Source organism: Myotis daubentonii, chromosome 12 (assembly GCF_963259705.1).
Source record: "Myotis daubentonii chromosome 12, mMyoDau2.1, whole genome shotgun sequence".
Taxonomy (NCBI): Eukaryota; Metazoa; Chordata; class Mammalia; order Chiroptera; family Vespertilionidae; genus Myotis; species Myotis daubentonii.
Genome location: NC_081851.1, coordinates 56,724,855 through 56,747,261, shown reverse-complemented (window position 1 = coordinate 56,747,261; position 22,407 = coordinate 56,724,855). Strand labels below are relative to the sequence as shown.

Sequence of the window (22,407 nt, the reverse complement as noted above, 5' to 3'; positions counted from 1 at the left end):
GTGACATATAGAAAATATTTGATATTTGCAATCATAGTAAAACAAAGACTTATATTTTTGATGTTTATTTTATATATTTAAATGCCATTTAACAAAGAAAAATCAACCAAAAAAATGAGTTCGCGTGTCAGAGGTGCCATAGGTTCGCCATCACTGGTCTAGAAGCAGGTGTCAAAATTAGAGCCTGCGTGGGCTTTAAAAGCCTGGAGTAAAGCACCAACTCAATCTTTAGCATCTGGCCGGAGATGAACTTGGCTGTCACACTTTTGGGGACGTACCAGTTCTTTTCCTTAGCTTCAGGTTATCCCCTTCCCCAGTCTCTTCGACCTTCAAACATTGATTGTAAAAATCAATGTAAATTGATGATGGTGCTTTTTTTGGAACACCTCTCAGACACATGCAAATCAGCAAATCTCCCCCCCACCCCCCACCCCCCAGCCCCACCCCCACCCCTGGCCCACAATGGCGGAGCCGATTCCACATTGAGCACACTCCAGGGAATAGAGACCATTTGAAAAGGAAGAACCTGAGTGAGCCAGCCATGTTCAGAGGTGAGTGATTGTAGGCAGCAGCCCTGATGCTCACCGCGATGGTGGTGTGCGGGCATGCAGACGGGGGACGAACACCCAGGACCTTTAGGTGTTGATGTGAAACTCTCAGCCATCTGGGAGGACGGCCATGACCTCTGAAAAGGGATGGCTCGGGAAACAGGAGAGAAGGCTGTTCTAGCCAGATACAAATGCCTCTGAACTACCCCATTCAGACAACATTTAGGGGCCAGGATTTATGGCTCAGAATCAGGTTGGGGCCCTGGCGGGGGGGCTGGGGGGGGAGGGTAGGGGGTAGAGGGAGGTCCCAGTGATCTTGAATCTTGAGGAGAGGAGTAAAACTATTTTGGATAAGGCTGAGTTTACAAGTGGATTACAAACCTGAATGGGAGGCTGGTGGGAGCTGTGGCCCACTTAATTAGAGTAACAGATTTCTCATACCTGGCATATTCTCTGAGTAGGAAAGGAAGTAGCAAAAATGGAATGAGAATAATAAAAAAAAAAGAATTAGCTGATATCAGATGTTTTCTCTTTGGTTTCTGCTTGCCAGGTCTGACTAGTGTAGCTTATAATTAGTCTCTGCTTGCAGATGTGTGGTTCCAAAGAGTTGTGGATTAAGAAGAAACTCTAGAATTTCCCAGTACCTGACAAGTTGTAACGTGAAGAGCTACACTTAGTCCATTAAAGATTTTTCACAGTGACATTTGAGAAATATGCCACCTTGCCATTTATCATTTTCAGGGCACGGGTGTCAGCAAGGAGGTTGCTATGAAGAACAAAACAAAATGGATTGCATGTGTAGAGGTGAGCTGGCGAATACTGATAAATGTACTTCCCTGAATGTCAGCAAATGTCACTTGAGAAGCCATTTGCAGCTACCATAACAGCCTCCCCGACCCAACAAAGAGTAGCAAAAACAGGCAAAACGAACTGGGCGTCTTGCTTCTGCATGAATAAGCAATCAGTCCTCTCAGAAGTTATACCAGAAAGTTGTTAAACTTGATAGAAGGAGCTTTTCTACCCATACTGACGCGTACTGGGGATTGCTACAAAGGGCTGGAGACGGTCTGAGGATGTCCGCTGTGGTTTGAAGAGGGACTTAACAGCCCCTTCGGTCCCAGGTGGGTGCCTTCCTTGAGCGTGTGTGCCTGCAGAGATGTGCATCTGCAAGGGGTGCTCTCTGGTCCTTCCTGCCCCCTCCTCCTGCTGCTTTTGCTGTTCTGCAGACCTCTCCCAGCTCCTACTCTGCCCCCTCTGTAGTGTGATCCAGGAGTTGCTGAAGATGTGGTTGGGGTACCAGGACTCCAGGACACAGCCCTCACCTACCATATCAGGAGAACACCCAGGCCCGGCCCATGGCTCAGTGGTTGAGCAGCGACCTATGAACCAGGAGGTCACGGTTCCATTCCCGGTCAGGGCATATGCCCAGGTTGCAGGCTCGATCCCCAGTAGGGGGCATGCGGAAGGCAGCCAATCAATGATTCTCTCTCATCACTGATGTTTCTATCTCTCTATCCTTCTCCCTTCTTCTCTGAAATGAATAAAAATATTTTTTTTTTAAAGAGAGAAGACCCGATATGGCACCCTCGAACCATGATTTTGGTCCTCAGTCAAGAAAAGGCTTTTCAACGTGTCCTCTGGTTAATCTGAAATGTTAAGTAATAGACTCAGCTTCCGTTTTATTCTTAGTGACCAAGTCAGAACTCTACCTACGTGTGATTTAAGGTTTCTGGAAGCTAAGGCCGAGTTTTGTTCAGAATCTAGCCTGGATCGAGATGGTCCTCTCTTCTACCTTGGGTGGTGAGTCTCCGAACTTTGCTGCACAGAAACAAATGGGAGAGAATATCATATTCTCAGAAAAGCTCTCCCAGGAAATGTGAGACTAATTAAAGTAAAATTCTCGCCCCTCTTCATTTCCTAATCTCTCGGGGCTCCTCCTCCTCGACACATACACACAAGGTCACCCAATACTTTTTTCCTCCTGTGCAGCAAGAGACTTTCAGAGTAGCTTGAATTGGTCTGGCCTTGTAAATACACCTCGCACACAAGCACGCTGCCCACACCAATTGAGGTCAGTCCAGCTTTCACTGGAGAGATGCTGTGGTATCAGGCTCCCAAACAAGAAGCCCATTATTGAGTGTACATCCCAGACTCCGTCCCTCAATGTGCTAATGGACAGACTTCCTTCTTCACACTATTCTGCCATATGTTTAGCCTGCCTGTGGTGGAACTGAACACGTTGTACAACCAGGAAAAGATAGGCTCTTGGGAAAGCCAGCTTCCCTCAGATGAACTCGGGGTGATGGTCCAGGGAGGGGTGTGGGGGTGGAAGGCTGGCTCCTCTTCAGCCACACTCATTGCAGAATCCTTCATAGTCCTTGGTGTTTCCTCCTTTTGAATTGGGCGCTTCCTGTGGAAGGGGTCTCGGGAACTCGAAAGGCATCTGTTTATTATTGAATTGCCCTCAACTTGTTGACTTTCGTGCTTAGTTAAGAAAGAAACAGTGGCTTGTTTTAAAAAAAAAAAAAGAAAAAGAAAAACGAAGCAGAAGAAAGCCAGGTTTCTGGCAGAGGTGAGGGCGAAGTGGAGGAGAACCTGGAGAGGGGATGGCGATGCGAGATGTCCTGCTTGGGGCATAATCTAGCCGGGCACTGCCTTCCTCAGCTCAGGCATTTTCTGAAGAGCAAATCTCTGCTGAGTCCTAATGTGGATTCCATGTCCCAGCCCCAAAGGCCTGTGAAAGCATAAAAATGCATTTCAAAGAAAAGACCTATTGGTATAGATTTCCCATTTTGCCAGTATTATTTATTTTGCTGATGGTTGTAATTTTAAAAATTGTGTCTTAAAGCTCAAACTAATAAGCATCTGTTTCCAAAGGATTACAAAAAAAAAAAAAGCTGTTCATAATTGATTACTATCACCTGAATCCTATAATGCTGGAGGCCAGAGCTATGTAAAAACCTACCTTCCTACTGTTTTGTCTTTAAAGAACAAAAACAAAAATCTCCTCACATAGACAAGGGGAGTCAGTATTGTCTCTGCCTCTCAGATGACAAAGAGTGAAGCTGGGTTGGGTGAGCCACTTTCTCCACCCACTAATTAGTACACCACCAGGTTTCCTTGTTTCTAATTCAGAGGCCATTTTCAGTGGATTCTGCTCTGTATATAAAAGCCTACCAATCCCCCTTTCACCATGTTGCATTCCAGCATGTTTCAAACAAAACATTAAATTGGTACCATAGAGGAAGGTTTGTTAAAAATACAAAACTCCATAGAATTGCAGTAATCCCCCATCTTTGCAAGAATGTAAACAGGACATCAATGCAGGGAACATTTGCCCGTGGAGAAGTCATCTCTGAGTAAGACTGTTTCTCATTTCCTGGTGCCAACGGCATCATTTTGCAGCCCTAGACATCATCCGTAACCTCAAAATGAGCTCTCTCGGCCTGAATGAGGGAAAGAGACACCATCAAAGGAGAGAAATAAGAGGGCTTTAGGTTACCATAGCAGGCAGGCCATCCTAAGGAGAAATGTTTAGAGGGATTTATTATTAGGCTTCTAAATTTCATTCATTCGTTTAAATAAGCACTTTTAAATGCCTACTTTATGTCAGACCTGTCACTATACCTTAATTGGATGCCAATTTTGTTTATATTTCCTTCTCCTCACCATCTTGAATCATACTCAACCTTCAAGGTTCAGTTCAAACGCCACCTCTTCCAATAAGCCTTCCGAGATTTCTCCCATGTTTCCTTTCCTGTGTTCCCAGCCAGGACATCCATAGAATAGCATTGCTCTGTGCCTTCCCGACCTGTGTATGTTCCTCACCTCAACAAGTATCAGCTCCCTGAGAAAAGGGTTTTCGTCTTACTTATCTTTGCATCACCAAGATGGTCTCCTCTAATACACTCTGAAATTGCGTTGAAGGCAACTGAAACAGGGTGTTCTTCCACTCGCGTTGAGATTTAAACCAGCGTGGTTTAAATGTATGGGGAGCAGCCTTCTCCTCCCTGGCTGTTCGTAGTATTCAGCATTCAATGAAGAGGAAAGACGCAGATGAGAGAGAGGCGAGCGGGTGGCCTATCGAGATAATATGGGCGCTCTCGGCAGTGGAGGGAAAATCAGACTGGTTAATTTGGGGTGAGTAAGAGGAGTGGAGTTATCCAAATAATTGTATAGATTTGGCCTTTATTGGCAAGTGTCACCTTTAAATACACACACACACACACACACACTCTTAGGTTTTAAAGCAGTTCCCTCCACCTCTGTATCAAATATGCTTTAGAAATGTGGGGATTGACACCTCGTCCAGATATAATAGTGCCAGCATTGAGGCAGGCACCCGAGCTGCTTTCATCATACACTGACTTGCCTTGTCACTGAAGGACAAGTTTGCAGTGTAGGAACCATTACACTTCCCTCCTTCAGCTCTGCCCCAGTAATCCCAGGGGAGAGGATACCTACCCCCAGCGACTTTTATTATTGAAAACTAAGATTTCAAGTGGGGTTTGCAAAATCTGTTCATAACTTTTGACAGAGATTTTCTTTGTGAAATCAGGAATGCCCTCCTTCTTTCTAGTACCTGTTGTTTTCAGGTGGGCCTTTCAAAGAAGCACCTTTCTTGGAAGTTTTCAATCTTTTTAATGCAAAAACTCCCCCAAACAGGCAAAATGGATCCTGTTGAGTTGAGCGTCAGGCCCAAAGAACCTGTACTTGAGTTGCTTGATAAATGCGCCGAGATTAACAAGTTTGTGTAACTATTATTTGTTTTTCCTGTTGGACACTTAAAAAAAAAAATTCTCACCAACCATAATTCACAATAACTCTTCCTTACCATTCCAAATGTTTCACTTCAGGGTCTGAGATATTTACTTGTTTCCCTACCGAATTAGGGAAAAAAATCACCCATGATTATAAGAAGAAGAAAAAAATAGTTGAAAAGTTTATTCCCTGTCAAATAGGCATTCAGAAAAAAAATGTGTTTATATATTCATTTACTTCTGGTATGACAGCAGAATTGCCGATTTTGCTCAAAGGAAAATGATTTTTTTTAAATGACACAAATCTATATGTGTGTGCATGTTTCTAGAATTAATAACCTTATGTTTACTGTTGTGGTGGGATTTCCTACTAGGGCAATCTGCATTGGGAGAAGTACCCTGTCTAGGGAGCATTTGAGGAAATTTTAACATCCAAACAAAAGCTATCCACTCCACCCCCAGAGGAAAAACAATAGATCATTTGCATATGCATATAACACAAATTAAAGACAAAGGGCCCCTCACACACTTCCGTTACTATGTGGTGCTCAGCCTGCCTCAGAGCCCCAGCCCTGCACTTTTCCCCCAAATGAATAGCGTTAAGTTTGATAACTAAAAATAGTGATTCTGGGACCTCTGGCCCATTCCCACTGTAGACTCCTGTTTCCCCAACCAGAAATGTCCTCCAATCTCTCCAAAGGACCTGTCTAGGCAGCAAGAATGTATAGTTCCAAGGGAAAAAAAATATATGGACATACTTTGCCCTTTTTATTTTAATGGGCAAACATTGTAATGCTAGCTAAATAGAAATTCTTGTCTGTTAATAGGTTTCTTTAGTTTGTGATAAATAAGAATGCTAATGACTAAAATTTGGTGTTTGGTATGCATTAGCTTTTGTGAGCGTTTCTTTACAGTCCTCATTGACATGCAATATGGCAAGCTTCCTTTGAAACATATTTATAAAATAACTACAGTATAATTAAACCAACAAAGCCATCTTTTAAGTAAGCTTAATAGCTCAGGGTTTTGTTGTTTTTTTCACCTCGGTAAAAATTTATTTTGAAAAGAAAAATAGTTGTGCCTCAATCCCACTGTATATTTTATTCTGTGTACCTAATATTTCCTTTGCATCTACAATCTATATCTCTAATTCTTTTTGACAACTATGATTATTCCTAAAGTGCTCATGAAAGAAGCTTCATAGCTTCTTCAACAAGAATAATGTGTTTTTTTGTTCAGAGAAATTGTAACATAGCTTGACAGATACAATATATAAGATGTGCTTTTTCTTGATGGTTAATATCGCTGTGCCGAACACACAAGGAGCAGATCCACCGATATGGCAGGTAGTCATCAGAGTGGATGGTGTTTTATACAATGCAACTAAAAATATTTTAATGCTGTAAAAGCAATTGATAAATAAAAGCAATTATGTTCAATTTTGCTTTCGGTGTGCGAACAGTTTTCGGTGGTGGTTGCTAACGGTGGCGGGTTTCACAGCGGAGGAAGCCCGGAGCGCGGCGTTTTCGGTCCACGGACGGCGGCGAGGAGCAGGGTCCCGCCAGCCGCCCTTTCTCTGCTCTCCGCCGCCTGGAGTCCCGGGGGCGCAGCGTCCGGCTGGAGGCTCATCGCAGTAGCTCAAGTTCACCGAGCGTTCCCGAGTTTTGCAAACGGCTCCTCTGTCCGTGCTTTGCGGTTCCAGACCCCGCGAGTTTCCCGAAGGAAAACCCCGAAGGACAGCAGGCTCGGGCCGGGGGCGGACTGGCTGCTTCTCCCGCCCGCGCCTCGCTCCCGTCCCTCCGACACCGACCCTCCGTCCTCTCCGCCCAGGAGCCGCCAGGTTCCCCACCCGGAGAATAAACACAGTTGACATCGCTGTTATGATCTTTATTTAAAACTGTTTCCAAGGTGACAAATCACCGTGCCTCGCAAGCAACAGGTCCCTCCGCAGCGGTATCATTGCAGATTAACCGTCATGTGTGGGATTAGAACCCAAGCACCAGGGATTAGGTGAAGGGGGGACGCCCGCTGGAGGAGCAGCGCCCGACGGCACCTCCACTGCGCCTCGGCCGGTGGGGAACGCGTCCGCTCGGCGTCCGGCGCCGCGCTCCTCCGCCGCCGGCCCGGAGCGGCCAGGGCGGCAGCGCCCGCAGGGTCAGAGCCGCCGGAGGCTGCGGGGCGAGGCTTCCCGGTCGCCCCGCACGGCGCGGGAGGGAGCGGGGCCGCGGGGCCGCAGAGGCGGAGGCCACGGACAGGCCTAGGGCCCGGCTTCGGGACGCGGTGCCGCTGCCTTGCGAAGCGCCGGAGGCAGCGCCGGGGACAGCTCGCCCAGGCGGTCACCGGGGTGTCCGGGTTGCTACCGCCGCTGGGGTCCAGCCGGGCGGGACCCCGGCCACACGCCGCCGCCCTCTCCTGCCGGTCCGGGGCCGGGTCCGGGGCTGGGGTCGGGCCCCGCGCAGGCCACCAGCCCCTTCCAAGCCCAGGACTTGGGCCTTCGCCGCCCACCAGGCCGTGCGCCCCATTAGGCCGCCTCCCCGGCCCCAGAACCCCAGAAGGGGACCCAGAGCCCCCCCTCCCCCGCCACACGCACACATTCCGCTTCCTGCGGGGCCAGGACTCCTGGGCCGGCCTCGCACCGCCCGCGTCGCCCCGAGGGCAGCTGCGCACCCGGCGGAGGGCGCGGGGCTGGGGAAACGAAACAGGCCGGCGCGGAGCCTGGAGGGGGCTGGCCGGGGACTAGAGGGGCTGGCCGGGGCCTGGAGGGGGCTGGCCGGGGGCTAGAGGGGCTGGCCGGGGCCTGGAGGGGGCTGGCCGGGGCCTGGAGGCGTCTGGCCGGGGACTGGAGGGGCTGGCCGGGGCCTGGAGGGGGCTGGCCGGGGCCTGGAGGCGTCTGGCCGGGGACTGGAGGGGCTGGCCGGGGCCTGGAGGGGGCTGGCCGGGGCCTGGAGGCGTCTGGCCGGGGACTGGAGGGGCTGGCCGGGGCCTGGAGGCGGCTGGCCGGGGCCTGGAGGGGGCTGGCCGGGCGGGGAGGAAGTGCGCGGCGTGGCCGGGCGGGGAACAAAGCCCGCAGGGGAGCCCGGTCGCCCCACGGTGACCCCAGGCCCGCCCCGCTGAGTTGCGCAGCCCCAGGCCCTCTCCAGCGAGCAGGCTGCCCCGCCCGGCGGGCGCCCCCGGGCTCCCGGGCTCCGCCGCCCCCGGCCCGGCTTTCCTTGGGCGTCTCAGGCCAAGTCCGCGGCCCACCCCCAAGGCTCGAAGGGCAGCCAAGCCTCACGCCGCCTCCAAAGCCGAAAGAGCGTGGCTGGGGGGCGACTCCATGCCGATGTCCTCTATCTGGAAAGCGGGTGACTCTGGGGCGCGCTGGAGCCCGGCTCTGCAGCGGCCCCGGAGGGGCAGAGCGGGTTCCAAGCGGACGGACGTGGGCGACCAGCTTCGCCGCGACTCCCGCCTGGAAGAGAAGGGCCCCAGCAGAGGAGGGGGCGGGAGGGGGCTGTTGCAAACAGCTGTTCCTCATACATATTTCATTACACAATCAGATAATGCGTCCCACCACCTTCTCAATTATTCACAGATAAACATTTTCAAGACGTTTTGACATCTGTCTTAGTGCCTGCTATTAATTTAGTAATCACTGTAGTTAAAAATGTATGGGATTTTTGCCGTCGGAGCACCTCCTCTCGGGCGGGCGGCGGGCGGCACTGTGGCTGGAAGCCTGGGCTCTCCGTGGGTGAAGTCGCCTTTGGAGGTGAGACTATTAAATAGAAGAAATTAAAGGGGTATGAGGGTTATTTTATTTTTCAGTTGAAGGTGATGGCTGTCCCCTCCCCCACCCACAACCCTGAACCGGACAACACCGTTCAGCTCTTTGCACAGTGCGCTGCAGAAATGGTTAGCTTCTATGGGGCTCATTTTGGGGAAGGAGGGAGGGAGAGAGGGAGGGAGAGAGAGAGAGCGAGCTCACACAATCTTTAAGAAACCTAACAACACAGTAGGCCCTACTCAAGAGGTCACAAACCTCGGAGATTTTGCCCTGAGCCCTGTGGCTCGGGCAGATAGGAAACAGAAAAAAAAATCGCTCCATTATCGGGGTGATCACTTGGTAAGTTACATGAATGTCTAATCACTATTGTACACATAAAGCTAATATAATATTATGTAAACTAATATAATAATACCAACTGTAATTAAAAATAAAACAGTTGCTTCAATGACTCTGCTGGGACTTTTGGGACTATGAGAAAACAAACTGCTTTTCTGCTTGATGGATACATGTTGCAAGGATCTTAGCTATGTCCACACATTTTTATAAATCAGTGTTTGAAGAATCTTGTAGAATTAATTGGTAAGTACAGTAATAGGAAACGTCTCCAACTGCTGATTGTTCTTTGTGACTGAAAAGGCTCTAAATAAACTACCTAGAGAAGGGAGACATGCCCCCAGGGAGACTGCGCTTCGTGTCCTGAATCGCAGCTCTGAGGAAGGGAACTTACACGTTGGGTTCAGGAGTGTGGTCTCCTTCTTCACTTCTCTCTGTTGCCATCTCTTCCCAGGGTGTGTCAGCAAGTGGACGCTGATTGGGGAAAAAGGAAAACCAAATCTGAGGAAAGAAAAAAGTCTAGGAAGAAACTGCCCTTCCAAGGAAGATGAATGGCCTCCTCGAAAGTGATGTTTTACTCTTTATTGTTCAAAACAGCTACAAGAATAAACTCTTGCTAAAATTCCCAGGGATTCAGTGTATCTTGGGGGCGGGGAGAGCACAGAATTTGCCTCCAAAAGGGAAGAAATCATTTGCTACTCATACCCCACACCCCCTCCATTTCTAGGGCAACGACATACGCTTCAAACACCTGCCTGCCACGCTTTCCAACTGGTTTGTCTCTTCTGCGCAAGATGGGCCTTCCTCTGCCCCTTGGAGGGTGAGCATCAAACTTCCTGGCCCAGAAAGTCCTTTTGCTTCTTCTTCCTTTTTTTTTTTCCTGAAAGAATTTCCCCAGACTTGCCTCTACTTTCAGAGACAGAGTTGGGAAGGGAGGTGAAGGGGGAGGGAGGGCACCATTGCTTCCAGTGTCCTTGCCTCTTCTGCAGGGAAACTGTACTGGCTACTGTCTGGACTCTGGAAGGTTCACTGGAACTGGGCAGGCAAATGGAAAACCGCAAACCGAAACCACAAACAAGCCTGTGCACTCCCTCCTGAATTTGGGAATCCTACTCCCCAGCTTGGTGGGGATAGTGGGTGGTGTCTAGGATGGGAGAGGGGTGGGGGTGAGAACTTCCCTGTATCTCACCAAAAAAAAAAAAAAAGTTTAATAAACCAAATAATTCCGTCTGCTCTAGGGTGTTCTTTTGAGGATTATTTGCTCTAAAGGAGATTGGAATGGAAGCGAGGGCCAGAGGGTGTGTGGAGCCCAGCTCAGGTTTGTTTGTTTGGACAACTATATTTAGGTTAAGAGGAGTGAAAGGGGCAAAATAAGGGTCCTCCCTTTCTTCAACCCTTGGAGCTCCACGGTCCCATTAGGATTTAGGAATCTCACAGCATTCACTCCCCACCCCACCCTCCTGCAGAACGCAGTCTCCTAGTAAAGACAGACAATCCAGGGCAAAATGAACCTCTCCCGGATCGGATCGCCTTCTTCTGGGCGTCTCCAGCCCAGCTGAGGCAGGTGAAAGGGTTGGCTTTGGGGTGGATGAGGTGCTCTTTCTAGTCTCCAAGACTTGACCCGAAATCTTTCCCCCAGTGGGCTCAGCAACGTTTCCCGGTCAGGAGCCAAGGTCCCTCTAGCAGGAAGCCCTGGGCTTGGGGGCCTGCATCCTCGCTCGCCCAGTTCTCCTTGTGTGTGGCTTCCTGTCCATCCGCCCACGTGGCTGAGGTCACCCGCCGCGGGCACTGCGGCTCTTGTCTGCATCTGGAGCACTGGATGTGCACCCGTGCACCCGAACATTCTGTCTGTGGACACTTCTTTTTTCTTCAAATTCTGCTGCTAACGTTCTTCTAATACCCTCGTGTGTTTGCGTACAGTTTGCCTGTACACCTTGCCCGTACACCCCGTGTGCAGTAAAGTGACAGCTTAAGCCTGAGCTCGGATTCGCGTGCAACCTCCTTGCCTGCTGCGGAGTAGATGGATGGGCAAGTGCGAACTGGGGGCTGTAGGTGAGGTGCAAGGTTAATAGGGCTTCTCGGACCCAGGGCCCTCTAGGGCCTGTTCCACCTTCAACTGCGCAGCTTCCTAACCTTCCGGGAGGAGGGAGACCCAGCGAGGATTCTGCTCCTCACTCCCTTCCGGATGGGTCGAAAGAGCCTGTGGGGCCTCTCAGGGTGGGAGTGGATTCGGGGCCCCAAAGGGTCAGGCCAAATGGGGGAGGGAGAAGTCGCGTGATCGCTCAGAGACTCGAGACCGCACCTTTCGCCCCAGGCCACCACAGGCCGCTTGCGCTCCCGCGAACCTGGGCAAGGTGTAGGACCCATCCAAAGTCGCGGCACCTCTGGGCTAGGAGTCTGCTTGTTTGGGAGCGAAACTCCCCTCGGATTCCCCAGAGCAGCTCTACTGGGAGCTGGGAACTGTCCTGGGCCCGCCCCCTCGGCCCCTCCTCCCGCCCCCACCTCGGCGCGCCGAGCTCAGCCGGCCACCCCCAAGCACCTGGGGACCACACCTCCCTTAGCGCCCTTGAGGTGGCCTAGGTACCTGGAGCGGGAAGAAAAGGTACCAAGTATGGTGGCCACGGTCGTCCATCCGGAGCGACCTTGCGGCCTCTTAGTCTCGAGGTCCCGGAGCGCCGGCCCCGGGCGCGCGGGGGTGGGCCCCGTGCTCCCTAGCGCCTGGAAACGGTGCTCGGGAGGGATTTCTGAGTTCCTGGAATCCTGCGGATGTGTTTGCTCAGAGCGTGAGAGAGAAAGATGCGAACTTGCGACTAACTTCGGGTCAGTGTGTTCTCAGAAGGCAATCATCAGCTCGCCGGTGTGTTGGTCTGTCTCTCCCGTTCATTCGCACAAAGTGAAGCCATGCAGCCTCCCCGGTCAAGACCCAGGGGACCGTGAGGCCTGGCGGGGTGAGGCCCTTGATGTGCGCCTCCGCGTTCTGATCCTAAGCCCAGGCTGCCCAGAGGCCCACTGAGTGCCAAGCGAGAGAAGCTACGTGGGAAAGAGGGCCACCCCACCCCCAATGCGGGATCCTTGTACCTACAGCCCTGGCCTGTCACTGCCCATCCATCTGGGGATCCCGGTGGTAGGCGGCGGGAGGGGAGGGGATGGTGAAGTTGGGTAGGTACCGGATGGAGGGAGAGAGGAAAGGCGGGGGGTAAGAAACAAGACTGGGTGAGGATGTGGGTGGGAGCGTGGGTGGGGATGGAGTTGGGGCAGCTTTGGAGAGCACCAGCGTTTGGCTAGCTTTGGGGAGGTAGGTCGAACTGTGCCGTCACCCTCCCCCCTCCACACACACACACACACACACACACACACACACACACGAAAATAAAGCTAATGATGCAGTAATTTAGGAGGGGTGAGGGGCTGGGCGACCGGAGGGAGGGCAGATGGGGAACGCGTGCCCCAAGAGCGAAGACAAGCAGCTGTGGAGACTCCCCAGGCTCAGCCTTCCCACAGCTAGACGGGGACCCACCCGGCATTTCGCAGGAAAGCGGGGAGGGTGGGGGGAGGCTGAGCGGAGAGGGAGGAAGCCGCACCAGAGGACAGAGGGAGGGAGGAAGGCATCGGAGCGAGAGCGCACCCCGCGCGGTTTAAAAGGAGACACACTTCCTAATGAATATTTATCCGCCGCTGCTCCTGGCTCCTGGTTTCCCTTACCTTGCCGCAGGTAAGCTCTTCGCCGCGCCCAGCCCTGGGGGTCCTCCTAGCTCCCCCAGTCATCCTCCGGGCACCGGCCGCGCGGCGGAAGGGTCTGGGCAGCAGGAGGGCCGCTCCACTCCTGTTCGGCGCGCGACCCCGCACGGCTTGGACCGCGTGCTTGGGCTACTTGGTGGCTGTGAGTGCGTGTGCAAGCGTGTGTGTGACAAAGAGGGCGTGCGCCCGGGCTCTGAGGACATTTCCCGACTTTTCGCTCGGACGCCCGGGATTTCTTGCTTCTGCTTTTCTCTGCTTCCCTCTCCTCCCTCCTCCTGCTCCTCCACCTCCCCCACCCTCTCCCCACCCCCAGCTGCCGGCGCTCTGCTGCGGGCTATTGTACAGCCGGCGAGGGCTCCCCGGGCGGGCTCCCCGGTCTCTCCTAAAAGAGGGTGTCTATTGGGTTCCAAACCCCCACTAAGGCCGCACGGCCACGTAGCCCCCGCCCCCCCGCCCACTTCCAGTCAGTGATGCTCCCCCGCCCCCCCACAACTTGGGGTACCAGCGTCTATGACGGAGCTAAAGGTGATCGGGACCCGGGGGTACTGGGTGAAGCTTTGCGAGGGCGCCGGCCAGCGGTCCTGGGCTGGAACTGGGAGCCCGAGGACACCCAGGGTGAGGGCACCTCTCAACCCCCCCCCCCCAACTTCCTCCTCCCGCCTTGGCCCCGCGGGAGGAGCACCGGGAATTCAGGCGGCCAGAGGGATCTGGGAGGGGAACGTTAGGGGCCGGGGAGGGGCTAAGGGTATGAGCAGAATTCTCAAATGGACTTACCCGGCCACCTGTTGAGGCTCCCTTTGGGGTCGGCAGGCTCCGGAGCTGCTCGAACTGGAGACAAAACCAAAAGACAAAGTTGGAAAAAGAAAAGTCTTTCTCGGGCCTGGCCCGACGCGGCCGGGCCAGCTCGCACGCCGCTCTGCACTAGCGTCAGGCAACTGTAGAGCGCAGGGCAACTTGGCCAGGTCCCTGGCCACCCGTGTCCCCTCCCCATCCCGCGGCTCCGCAGCTCCGAGCCCGGGGGCTGTGAGCCCGCAGGCTGGGCGCTCAGGGCCCGGCACCGGGTCCGGCTTAAGCCGGGGCAGGCTCTCTAAGCCCCGCTCAGAAGTCAAGAGCAGCAGCGCCGCAGCCGCAGCCTCCGTGCGGCCTTTCAGGACACGGCCTGTCCTTATTCTCGTGCCTCGCCCTCTCTGGTCGCCCCGGACAAAGCCCCCGGTGCCGGCCGCTCCCTTCCCTCTAAATCCCCTTCGGGTCAATGCGCTACCAGCCCCGGCCGCGCGCTTTCCCTGCCAGCCTTGTGCTCTTAAAGAGCCGCACCCCCTACCCCCGCCCCGCTCCCCCGACCCCCGCCTCTCGCCCTTCTCCTCTGGATCTAGCCCCCCACGCTGATGCCCCGACCGTCGCCCGCGGACTCCTAGCCCCCCTCCCCTCGCCTCCTCCCCTGAGCAGTTGGTAGGCCTGGCCTTGGGGCCACAGAGCTGAGTTCTACCCTCTGCCTCAGTCCCCTTTCTCGCCAACAGAGTCCACCCCTCCCTTCCCCAGTCCTACCTTTGCCCTTTAGATGAATCAAGGCCCCGACAACGCATTGCCCAGCTCAGAGATGGTCCCTAGAGATCAGCAGTTGGGGCTTGAATTAGGGTGACCTGGGTGGTAAATCGGTTGGGGCACACCGTTTGAGCAGCGGAAGAGAGCAAAGAGGAACCAAGTGGACTTAGAAGTCTCTGCTATCCCAGGGGCCTATCAGGCCTTTGGGCAGAGAGTGAGGGCTGCTTTGGAATGGTGTCCTGAGGTTGCCACCCTGGGCAGCCTGCTGTATGTCTGAGGGATTGTGGGCATATGGGGGGGCACCTACAGAAGGCCCAGAGTATGGCTCTGAGAGCAGCCTGCTCCCCAAGTCCAGTGCATTAATCCCCCCAAATAACCCTTAAAAGCCCAAGAGCTGGTTGAACAAGGAGGGACCTTGAGGGACAACTGTCCAGGGAAAAGGGCATAGGAGGAGGGAGGGACAGCGACGAAAGGGTGTCTACTCTGCAAGAGGACCGTAGCACAACTTCTAATAAGGTTCTTTATATTTGCTTCAGAGGGAATGTAGTTGGTGACTTTGGTCCCCCTTCCTTCCAGAGCAATCCCTCTCTTCCTCTCCCTCAAAGCCTTTTTCAGTCCCAGTCTCACCCAAGCAGCCAGTTGATCCTGTCCAAGGTGACCCTCCCTGAGCACTCTCTCCAGCCCTTCTGATGCCTGGCAGCGTGATGAGAGAGAGACCAGCGCAGCCATGGCTCTCTTGTGGAGTGGCCAGGGCAGACTGTAGTACCTTGCCTTCCCTAGTGCCAAGGGGCATAACATGGTTATGTGGATGCTGAGGGCAACGATGGTTTGAGGAGGTGAGAGTGCACATCCCTTTCCAAATCTGAGTCCTAGCACACCAACTCTGATTGTCATGAGGGCATCCCTGCAAAGGAGCAGGTGGCCTCCTGGGTAGTGGAGACCAAAGGAACTTGGGGATGGAAAGCTGACCCACCCCTGGGCATCTGTCCTCTGCCGCCCCCATATTAGGCCAGGTGCATCTTTAAGGCACTGGGGTGACTAATTGGCCAATTTGGGACAGGTTGGCAGTGCACTGCCTGGGCTACAACCCGGGGCCTCAAAATCCAATCCCCAACCTGTAAGGCTCCTGTCCTCCACATCTCCCACCTCGCTCTTTCTCTCTCCTGGCTGGGCTGGGCTGGGCTGGGTTTGTGCCCGCTCTCCTAAGCCTGCCAGTGGGAAGTGCAAAGGCCCAAGATAGAGCCAAACTCCCCGATTGAGGACTGGGAGGTGGAGGCGGTGGCGGTGGGGCTCATTAGGCAGAGCAGGGTGCAGAGGTGCCCGCCGCCAGCCCCGGAGGCCACCTTTGAGCTGTGGGGGCGGCTTCATTAAGCGGCGCTAACAAGGCTTACAAATGCCGGGCCCAGCAGCTTTCTTGCAGTGGCGGGGCCTTAGCAGGGCGCCAGGCTAATGAGGGTCACTCAAAGGGGCTGATCAAATATTCAAATTTCACCGCGCGCCGGGAACTTTTATGTGCGGAGAAAGTTGAGGCAACTGAGCTGTGTTTACTGTCCCCGGCCACAATTGCTTGGAGCTCGGGTCCCCCCAGAGGCTACGGCGGGGGGGGGGGGGCGGGGGTACAGAGAGGGAGCAGTTGTTGTTGTTGTTGTTGTTGTTTTTCATTCAAGGAAAGTAATCGGGGTCCTTGAAGGTCTTCCCGGCCTCCCCGCCTGAGTGCCGCCCTCCTCTGCGCCCTGCGCCGCCGCCTGTGCCAAACGCCCCAGTTTGTAGCTCGCGGGGAGGCCCAGACCGCAGGCCACCCGGCCGGACCCCGCCTCCTCCGTCGTCCCGGGTGCCGGAAGGGGCGTTGCCCCTCAGGACTAACCGGCCGCAAGGAGCCGAGCAAGGCCGAGTGAGTAGGTGCAGCTGCCCAGACCTCTGATCCTCTTCTCTCAGAGGCTCGCAGACCCCTGGACCCGAAATGAGGAGAGAGGGGGAGTCTCGATCGCCGTCCCCGGTGGTGTTGTGGATGCCGGGGTCGGGGCTGACATTTGTAAACAAATGCCCAGTAGGTCCTGGTGGAGAAAGACACTCTCCAGCTCAACCGCCCTTTCTCCTCGCGCCAGCTGTACACTGTCCTTCCTGTCGTCTGGGCGGAATGGAGCAGGGATGCTGGTGGCAATTTTGTGACCTCAGCGTGTCTGGGCGGCCAGACGGCAGGAGAGACCTACAGGCCCCGCAGGCAGACCTATCCATTCGGGTCTCCTCGCTCTGATGGAGTCTCAGGTGCAGGTGCCCCCTACGCGCCCCCCCTTCCAGGCGTCCCCCCAGGTTCACCTCCCGGCCTTCTCGCAGCCCAGCTCCTGGGGCGTTAGGGAAGGCGGCCTGGGCCCTGGTCCTTCTGCTTTTAACCCCCTCCCCAACGCTCAGGGCCTGGGGATTTGGGAGGGGAAACCCCGGTACTCCTAGACCGAGACCCTGCCCAGCCTGCGCTCCCAGAGCCAGTCTAGCCATCCGCGCAGAGGACCGACCGCCCCGCCATCCTCCCCAGCTCCTGGGACGCACAACTTACGAGCTTCGGGCGGCGGGCGCGGTGCTCTGGGCCGGAGCGGAGAGGCGCTGGCGGCAGCGGGACCGCAAGGTGGGCTCGGCGGGCGGCGAGGAGCTGGGCCGGGCCGGGCCGGGCGACTCTGACAGCTCCGGCTGCTGTTCAGCCCGCCGCGCCGCGCCGCGCCGGCCCCGTCCGGGAGCACAAAGCTGCGCGCCTCGCCGCCTCCCTCCGCCCGGCTGTGCACGCCAGAGCCCCCGAGCCGCGGCCGCTACCGGAGACGGCAGGGTGCTGCGGAGGGTCGGCGGGCTCCCCAGCCGAGGTGGGGACAGGGGTGTAGCCCAACGGAGTATCAGCCCCACTTGCCTCAATTCTCCTCGAGTGGCGACGGTTTTCGATTTCAGCGCTTTCGGCAGAGCCCGCGGCACCTGCCCAGCCTCCCTCCGGGCCGACCGCGCGGCGGCGGGAGAGGCCCTGCCGCCCCCACCCGGAGGCGGGGGGTTTTGGGGATGGGGAGGGGACTGGCTGGGTTCACCCGCCCGCCCGCCCGGCGCCGGGGTCCTCGGCTCCAGGGGATGCAGTTTCGGGGTCACGAGCTGCTTTCAAAAAGTTGAACACAATATTCGGAAACCCACCCGTAGGAATGCTCCCCCCACACGCGGCACAATACCCACTCCCCTCCCCTTTTTCATTCCTTCCTCCCCCGCTTCCTCCTCCTGCCCCTTCCTCCTCCCACCCCTCAGCCTTTAATCCTTTCCCTGCGAGAGAAAGGGATCGGGAAGAAAAGATGAAGTGTCTGTTTTTGTGTCCCAACCTTAGTTAGGGCTCTTGTCTGGGCCCGCAGTGAACGACTGCCCAGAGCTCCGAGGCTGAGCAGAGAAGGACCCACGGCCAGGGAGGAAGAGAGATGGGATGGGGTGGGGGTGAGATCCTCCCAAGTAGGGCTTGGCCGGTCTTCCCTTTGGGCGAATATTTTTCTGCCTCAGTCTGTGGATTTAGAACCAGCGACCCTCGACTGCCTCAGCCTGAGTGGGCGGGTATTGGCCCCCTCACCCTGTCCAGAGTCTCCCAGCGCAGCTCCTGCGTCTTTGCCCAGGGGGCCTGGCGCTGGGGAGTCATGGCCCAAGGAGGGCTGGAGCTCGGGGTTAGGGGCCGGCACACTCACAGCCCAGTCACGTTAGTTTTCCCATTGAAATTCTCTCTCAACCTCCCTTCTTCCCTCATTGAGATCTCCAAAGGGCAGTCAGTGGGCTCCGCACCTCGCTCACAGATCTGCATCGGAATGTAGAAAAGATCTTTTTTAAAAAAAAGTTTTGAATTCCTCAATGATTTTTCTTCTGGAAAGGCAGCTTAGGATAATTATGTCAGCTTTATTGAGGGCAGATTAGTTGAAGTCTGGACGCTGCGTTTCAATACACGTTGTACACGGGCCGACAATGTGGGCATTGTTGGCTACTGTGTGTGAACTCATTCAAAATATACACTTTTAAACACCAAACCGAGTCCCTGTCTAAATATACACAGTGCTCTGGGGAAAGACGGCTCTGACCCGGACAAATCTGCGTAAATCACACTCCCATAGTTACAGAGGCTTCACAAAGGGAGGCCCCGCTCAAGATGCTGATTACATCTTCTTAAAAGCGACATACCTTAGAATAAATACTCATGCTGGGTCTGGGGGCTGCAGTGACCAAAGGGAGGGAGGGCCCTCTCCATTCTTTGGGCCCTGTGGGGTCTATTTTAGGCTTGTGATATTATTTTCCTTAGAAAAATTTGACAGTTAATTATTATTTTTCTTTACAATATGAGCAAGCAAGCAATGTTCAGGCCTATCTACTTCTTTGGGGCCTTTCTGGGGCTGATAGGCAGACCCAGAGCTCCTTTGGGGGGGGGGGTAACAGGTTTGGGGGGTAACAGATATGGGGGGTAACAGGTATGGGGGGGTCTTGTGGGCTCCCAGGCTTCTCAGCTTGTGAACCTCCTCCACAGCTCCCAGGGAAAGCAGCTGAAGCCTAGGAGGAACAAAGAGGAGGGTCGCATTTTAAGATGGAAAGAAGTGCACTGTTAATTTCTATTGCTATTTTAAAATTCAGGGCAATATGGGAAACCAAGGCTCTCTGGCTGGAGGGCAGAGTAAAGAGAAGCCAGTTCCAGTGCGGAGGAAGTTGGGGTGAATGTGGCCAATAATCAGGAAGGAGGAAGCCAAAGCCGCTTCCAGAACCCTGGCTTCTGGGCTTGGGCTCCCAGGCACCAAATGTCCCCAGAAATCCCAGACCTCAGGGCCCAGCAGCCCGAAGGACCAGGGCGGGGCTCAGGGTGGGCCCCATGATCTCATCTCTCCGTTCTTCCTCTCCACTCTTAGTGCTCACATCGGCAGAAAGAGGCAGCCCACGTGCAAACCATGTCCGCTCAACTGTCCCTCTGCCTCTCTTTCCGGCTGGCCCTTGGCCTTCGTGTAGCATGAGGAGCCTCTCATCTCCCAACAAAATCCCCCACTTTAAATTGCTCATCTCATTTAACAACTCTATTCCCATGGCTTTTTAAATTTCTGGATCAACTTCTTTGGGGAAGAGGGAAGAAGGGAATTCAGAGAGAGAGAGAGAGAGAGAGAGAGAGAGAGAGAGAGAGAGAGAGAGAGAGAGAGAGAGAGAGAAGTGGGGGACTTGGCGAGATTAAGAGTTGCAAACACTTTAAAAAATTCTCCCCCTTCTCCCTCTTTTCCTCCTCTCCACCCCCCACTCTGGCTAAGTGGTAAAACCGTCCTTACGTTCTGGGTATTGATTGGCAGGGCTGACAGTGATTGGCAGTGGTTGCCATGGCAACCCCACAACGACATGCCGCAGACCAATAGAAAAGCGAAACAAAATGTTTCAATGCTGCACTCACTGTGGATTTAGGGGAGATATTATGAGGCTGTTGTCATTAGGGCGATTGCTGTGGAATCGCTGAATCTTGACTCGGCGGTGGTTGGCTCTCGCTCTCCTCTCGCTCTCCCTCTCCCTCTCTCTGGCTCGGGTTCGCTCTCTGCGCGCGCGCACCGGGTCGCTCTCCTTCCTCCCTCTCTATGTGGCTGCGCGGGTGTGTGTGTGTGTGGATGTGTGTGGGGTGTGGGTGTCCCTTACGCCCTTCCTCTTCCCCCTCCTCCTCCTGCTCCCCCCTCCTTTCCTTCCCCTCCTCCCCCCTCTCCTCTCCCTCCGCCTGGTCCTCAGCGCCCCTCTCCTCCTCTTCCTCCCCTCTCTCTTCCTCTCCCTGAATTTTCTCCTCTCCTCCCAGGTCAGTCCATGGTATTCCGCTCCCCCCTAGACCTCTATTCCTCCCACTTCTTGTTGCCAAACTTCGCCGATTCTCACCACCGCTCCCTACTTCTGGCGAGTAGCGGCGGCGGGACCGGTGCGGGAGGCGGCGGCGGCGGCACGGGCGGCGGCGGCGGCGGCGGGAACTGTGCGGGAGGCGGCGGTGCTGGCGGAGCAGGCGGCGGCGGCGGCAGCGGCGGCGGCTCCAGGGCCCCCCCGGAAGAGTTGTCCATGTTCCAGCTGCCCACCCTCAACTTCTCGCCGGAGCAGGTGGCCAGCGTCTGCGAGACGCTGGAGGAGACGGGCGACATCGAGCGGCTGGGCCGCTTCCTCTGGTCGCTGCCCGTGGCCCCCGGGGCGTGCGAGGCCATCAACAAGCACGAGTCCATCCTGCGCGCGCGCGCCGTGGTCGCCTTCCACACGGGGAACTTCCGCGACCTGTACCACATCCTGGAGAACCACAAGTTCACCAAGGAGTCGCACGGCAAGCTGCAGGCCATGTGGCTCGAGGCGCACTACCAGGAGGCCGAGAAGCTGCGCGGCCGCCCGCTCGGCCCGGTGGACAAGTACCGCGTGCGCAAGAAGTTCCCGCTGCCGCGCACCATCTGGGACGGCGAGCAGAAGACGCATTGCTTCAAGGAGCGGACTCGGAGCCTGCTGCGGGAATGGTACCTGCAGGACCCCTACCCCAACCCCAGCAAGAAACGCGAACTGGCGCAGGCCACCGGCCTCACTCCCACACAAGTAGGCAACTGGTTTAAGAACCGGAGGCAGCGCGACCGCGCCGCGGCGGCCAAGAACAGGTCAGTGGCGGGGCCCCCGCGGCCCGGCTACCGTCTCCGGGACCCGGGAGAGGGAGAAGGGTTGAAATGGGGGCCGGCGGGTCAGGGGGCCAGCGGCTGCCGAGCTCTCCAGAGAAGCCTCCACCCCCTGGCCAGTTGGAGAAAGTTTCCGCCGGCCCAGGCGCGGGGAAGGGGGACAGACTTTGAGTTTCCTGATTGCTTTGCCTGCGAGGGTCTTTCATCTGGGTGGAGAGGGTGTGTGCGAGATCCCAGTGCCCACAGCCCGTGGTCCCAGCCTCTGAGAGGTCCCACGCTCAGGGCTCCTCGGAAGCCTGCAGACAGGGAAGGGAGGAAAAGTACTCCTTGCCGCCTGGTTCTTATGCCCCTGCATTGCACATACCGGGGAGGGATCCACCAATGTCAGGGAGAGGACACTGACCTGGGTCCCTGCCACACAGGGAAAAGGCTGGTGGCCACCATGCAGCGGCCCTCCTTCCCACAGCTTTGCCAGTTGCCCGATCAGGTGCAGGAGAGCCGGCCGGGAGTGGAGAGGCGTGTGTGTTGGCCCTGCCTCCCCAGCTAAGGAGCAGCCCCTGGTTCACTAACTTGCAAAGCGGGCAGGAGCAGTTTTGCTGTTGGCATGTTGGCCACAAAGTCACAAAGTTGTACCGGGTTTGACCAGTCAGCAGAGTTGGGCCTGGGGAAAGTAGGAAGAAAAATAACTACACGGAAAAATGGAGAAAGGAGAACGAAGGAGGGAGGGAAGAGGGAAGGGAAGAGTTGGGTGAGAGCCCTGACGAGAAAGCTGTGTTCCTACCCAGCCTGGGTTGGTGCTGGGCCTGGTGTAGAGCAGGGGGCAGGGCCCTTGATGCTGACAGGCGAGGGGGCTAGGGGCTGGGTGTGAGTTCATGGAGTGAGTGAGTGTGTTCTGGTTCAGGTGGCCCAGGCCTGAGCCTTCAGCCCTCTCATCCGCCTTTGGAACCAAGTTTTCGCCTGATGGGGGGAGTGCCCAGGTCCATTGGGAAGGCCTCTTTGTAGGGAAAACTCAGAGGCACTAGGTTCAGGCAGCCGCTGCTTAGCCCTGGGAACCGGGCAGCCGGAGACCGCTTGGCCCCCCTGCCGAT

At 55.5% G+C, this 22,407-nt stretch overlaps 2 protein-coding genes across 2 annotated transcripts in view; one reads left to right on the top strand and one right to left on the bottom strand.

Annotated features, from left to right (window-relative positions):
- Positions 1-15,991: 15,991 nt before the first annotated feature.
- Positions 15,992-22,407, bottom strand: part of SIX2 (SIX homeobox 2) — a 49,971-nt gene continuing 43,555 nt past the window's right edge. Inside the window, exon 3 of the mRNA XM_059659945.1 lies at positions 15,992-16,019. The gene's annotated coding sequence lies outside the window, so the exon portion shown is untranslated. The remainder of the gene's footprint in view (positions 16,020-22,407) is intronic.
- Positions 20,482-22,407, top strand: part of SIX3 (SIX homeobox 3) — a 2,481-nt gene continuing 555 nt past the window's right edge. The window contains exon 1 of the mRNA XM_059660660.1: positions 20,482-21,384. Coding sequence (XP_059516643.1) covers positions 20,490-21,384 — 895 coding nt within the window. The 5' untranslated portion in view covers positions 20,482-20,489. The remainder of the gene's footprint in view (positions 21,385-22,407) is intronic.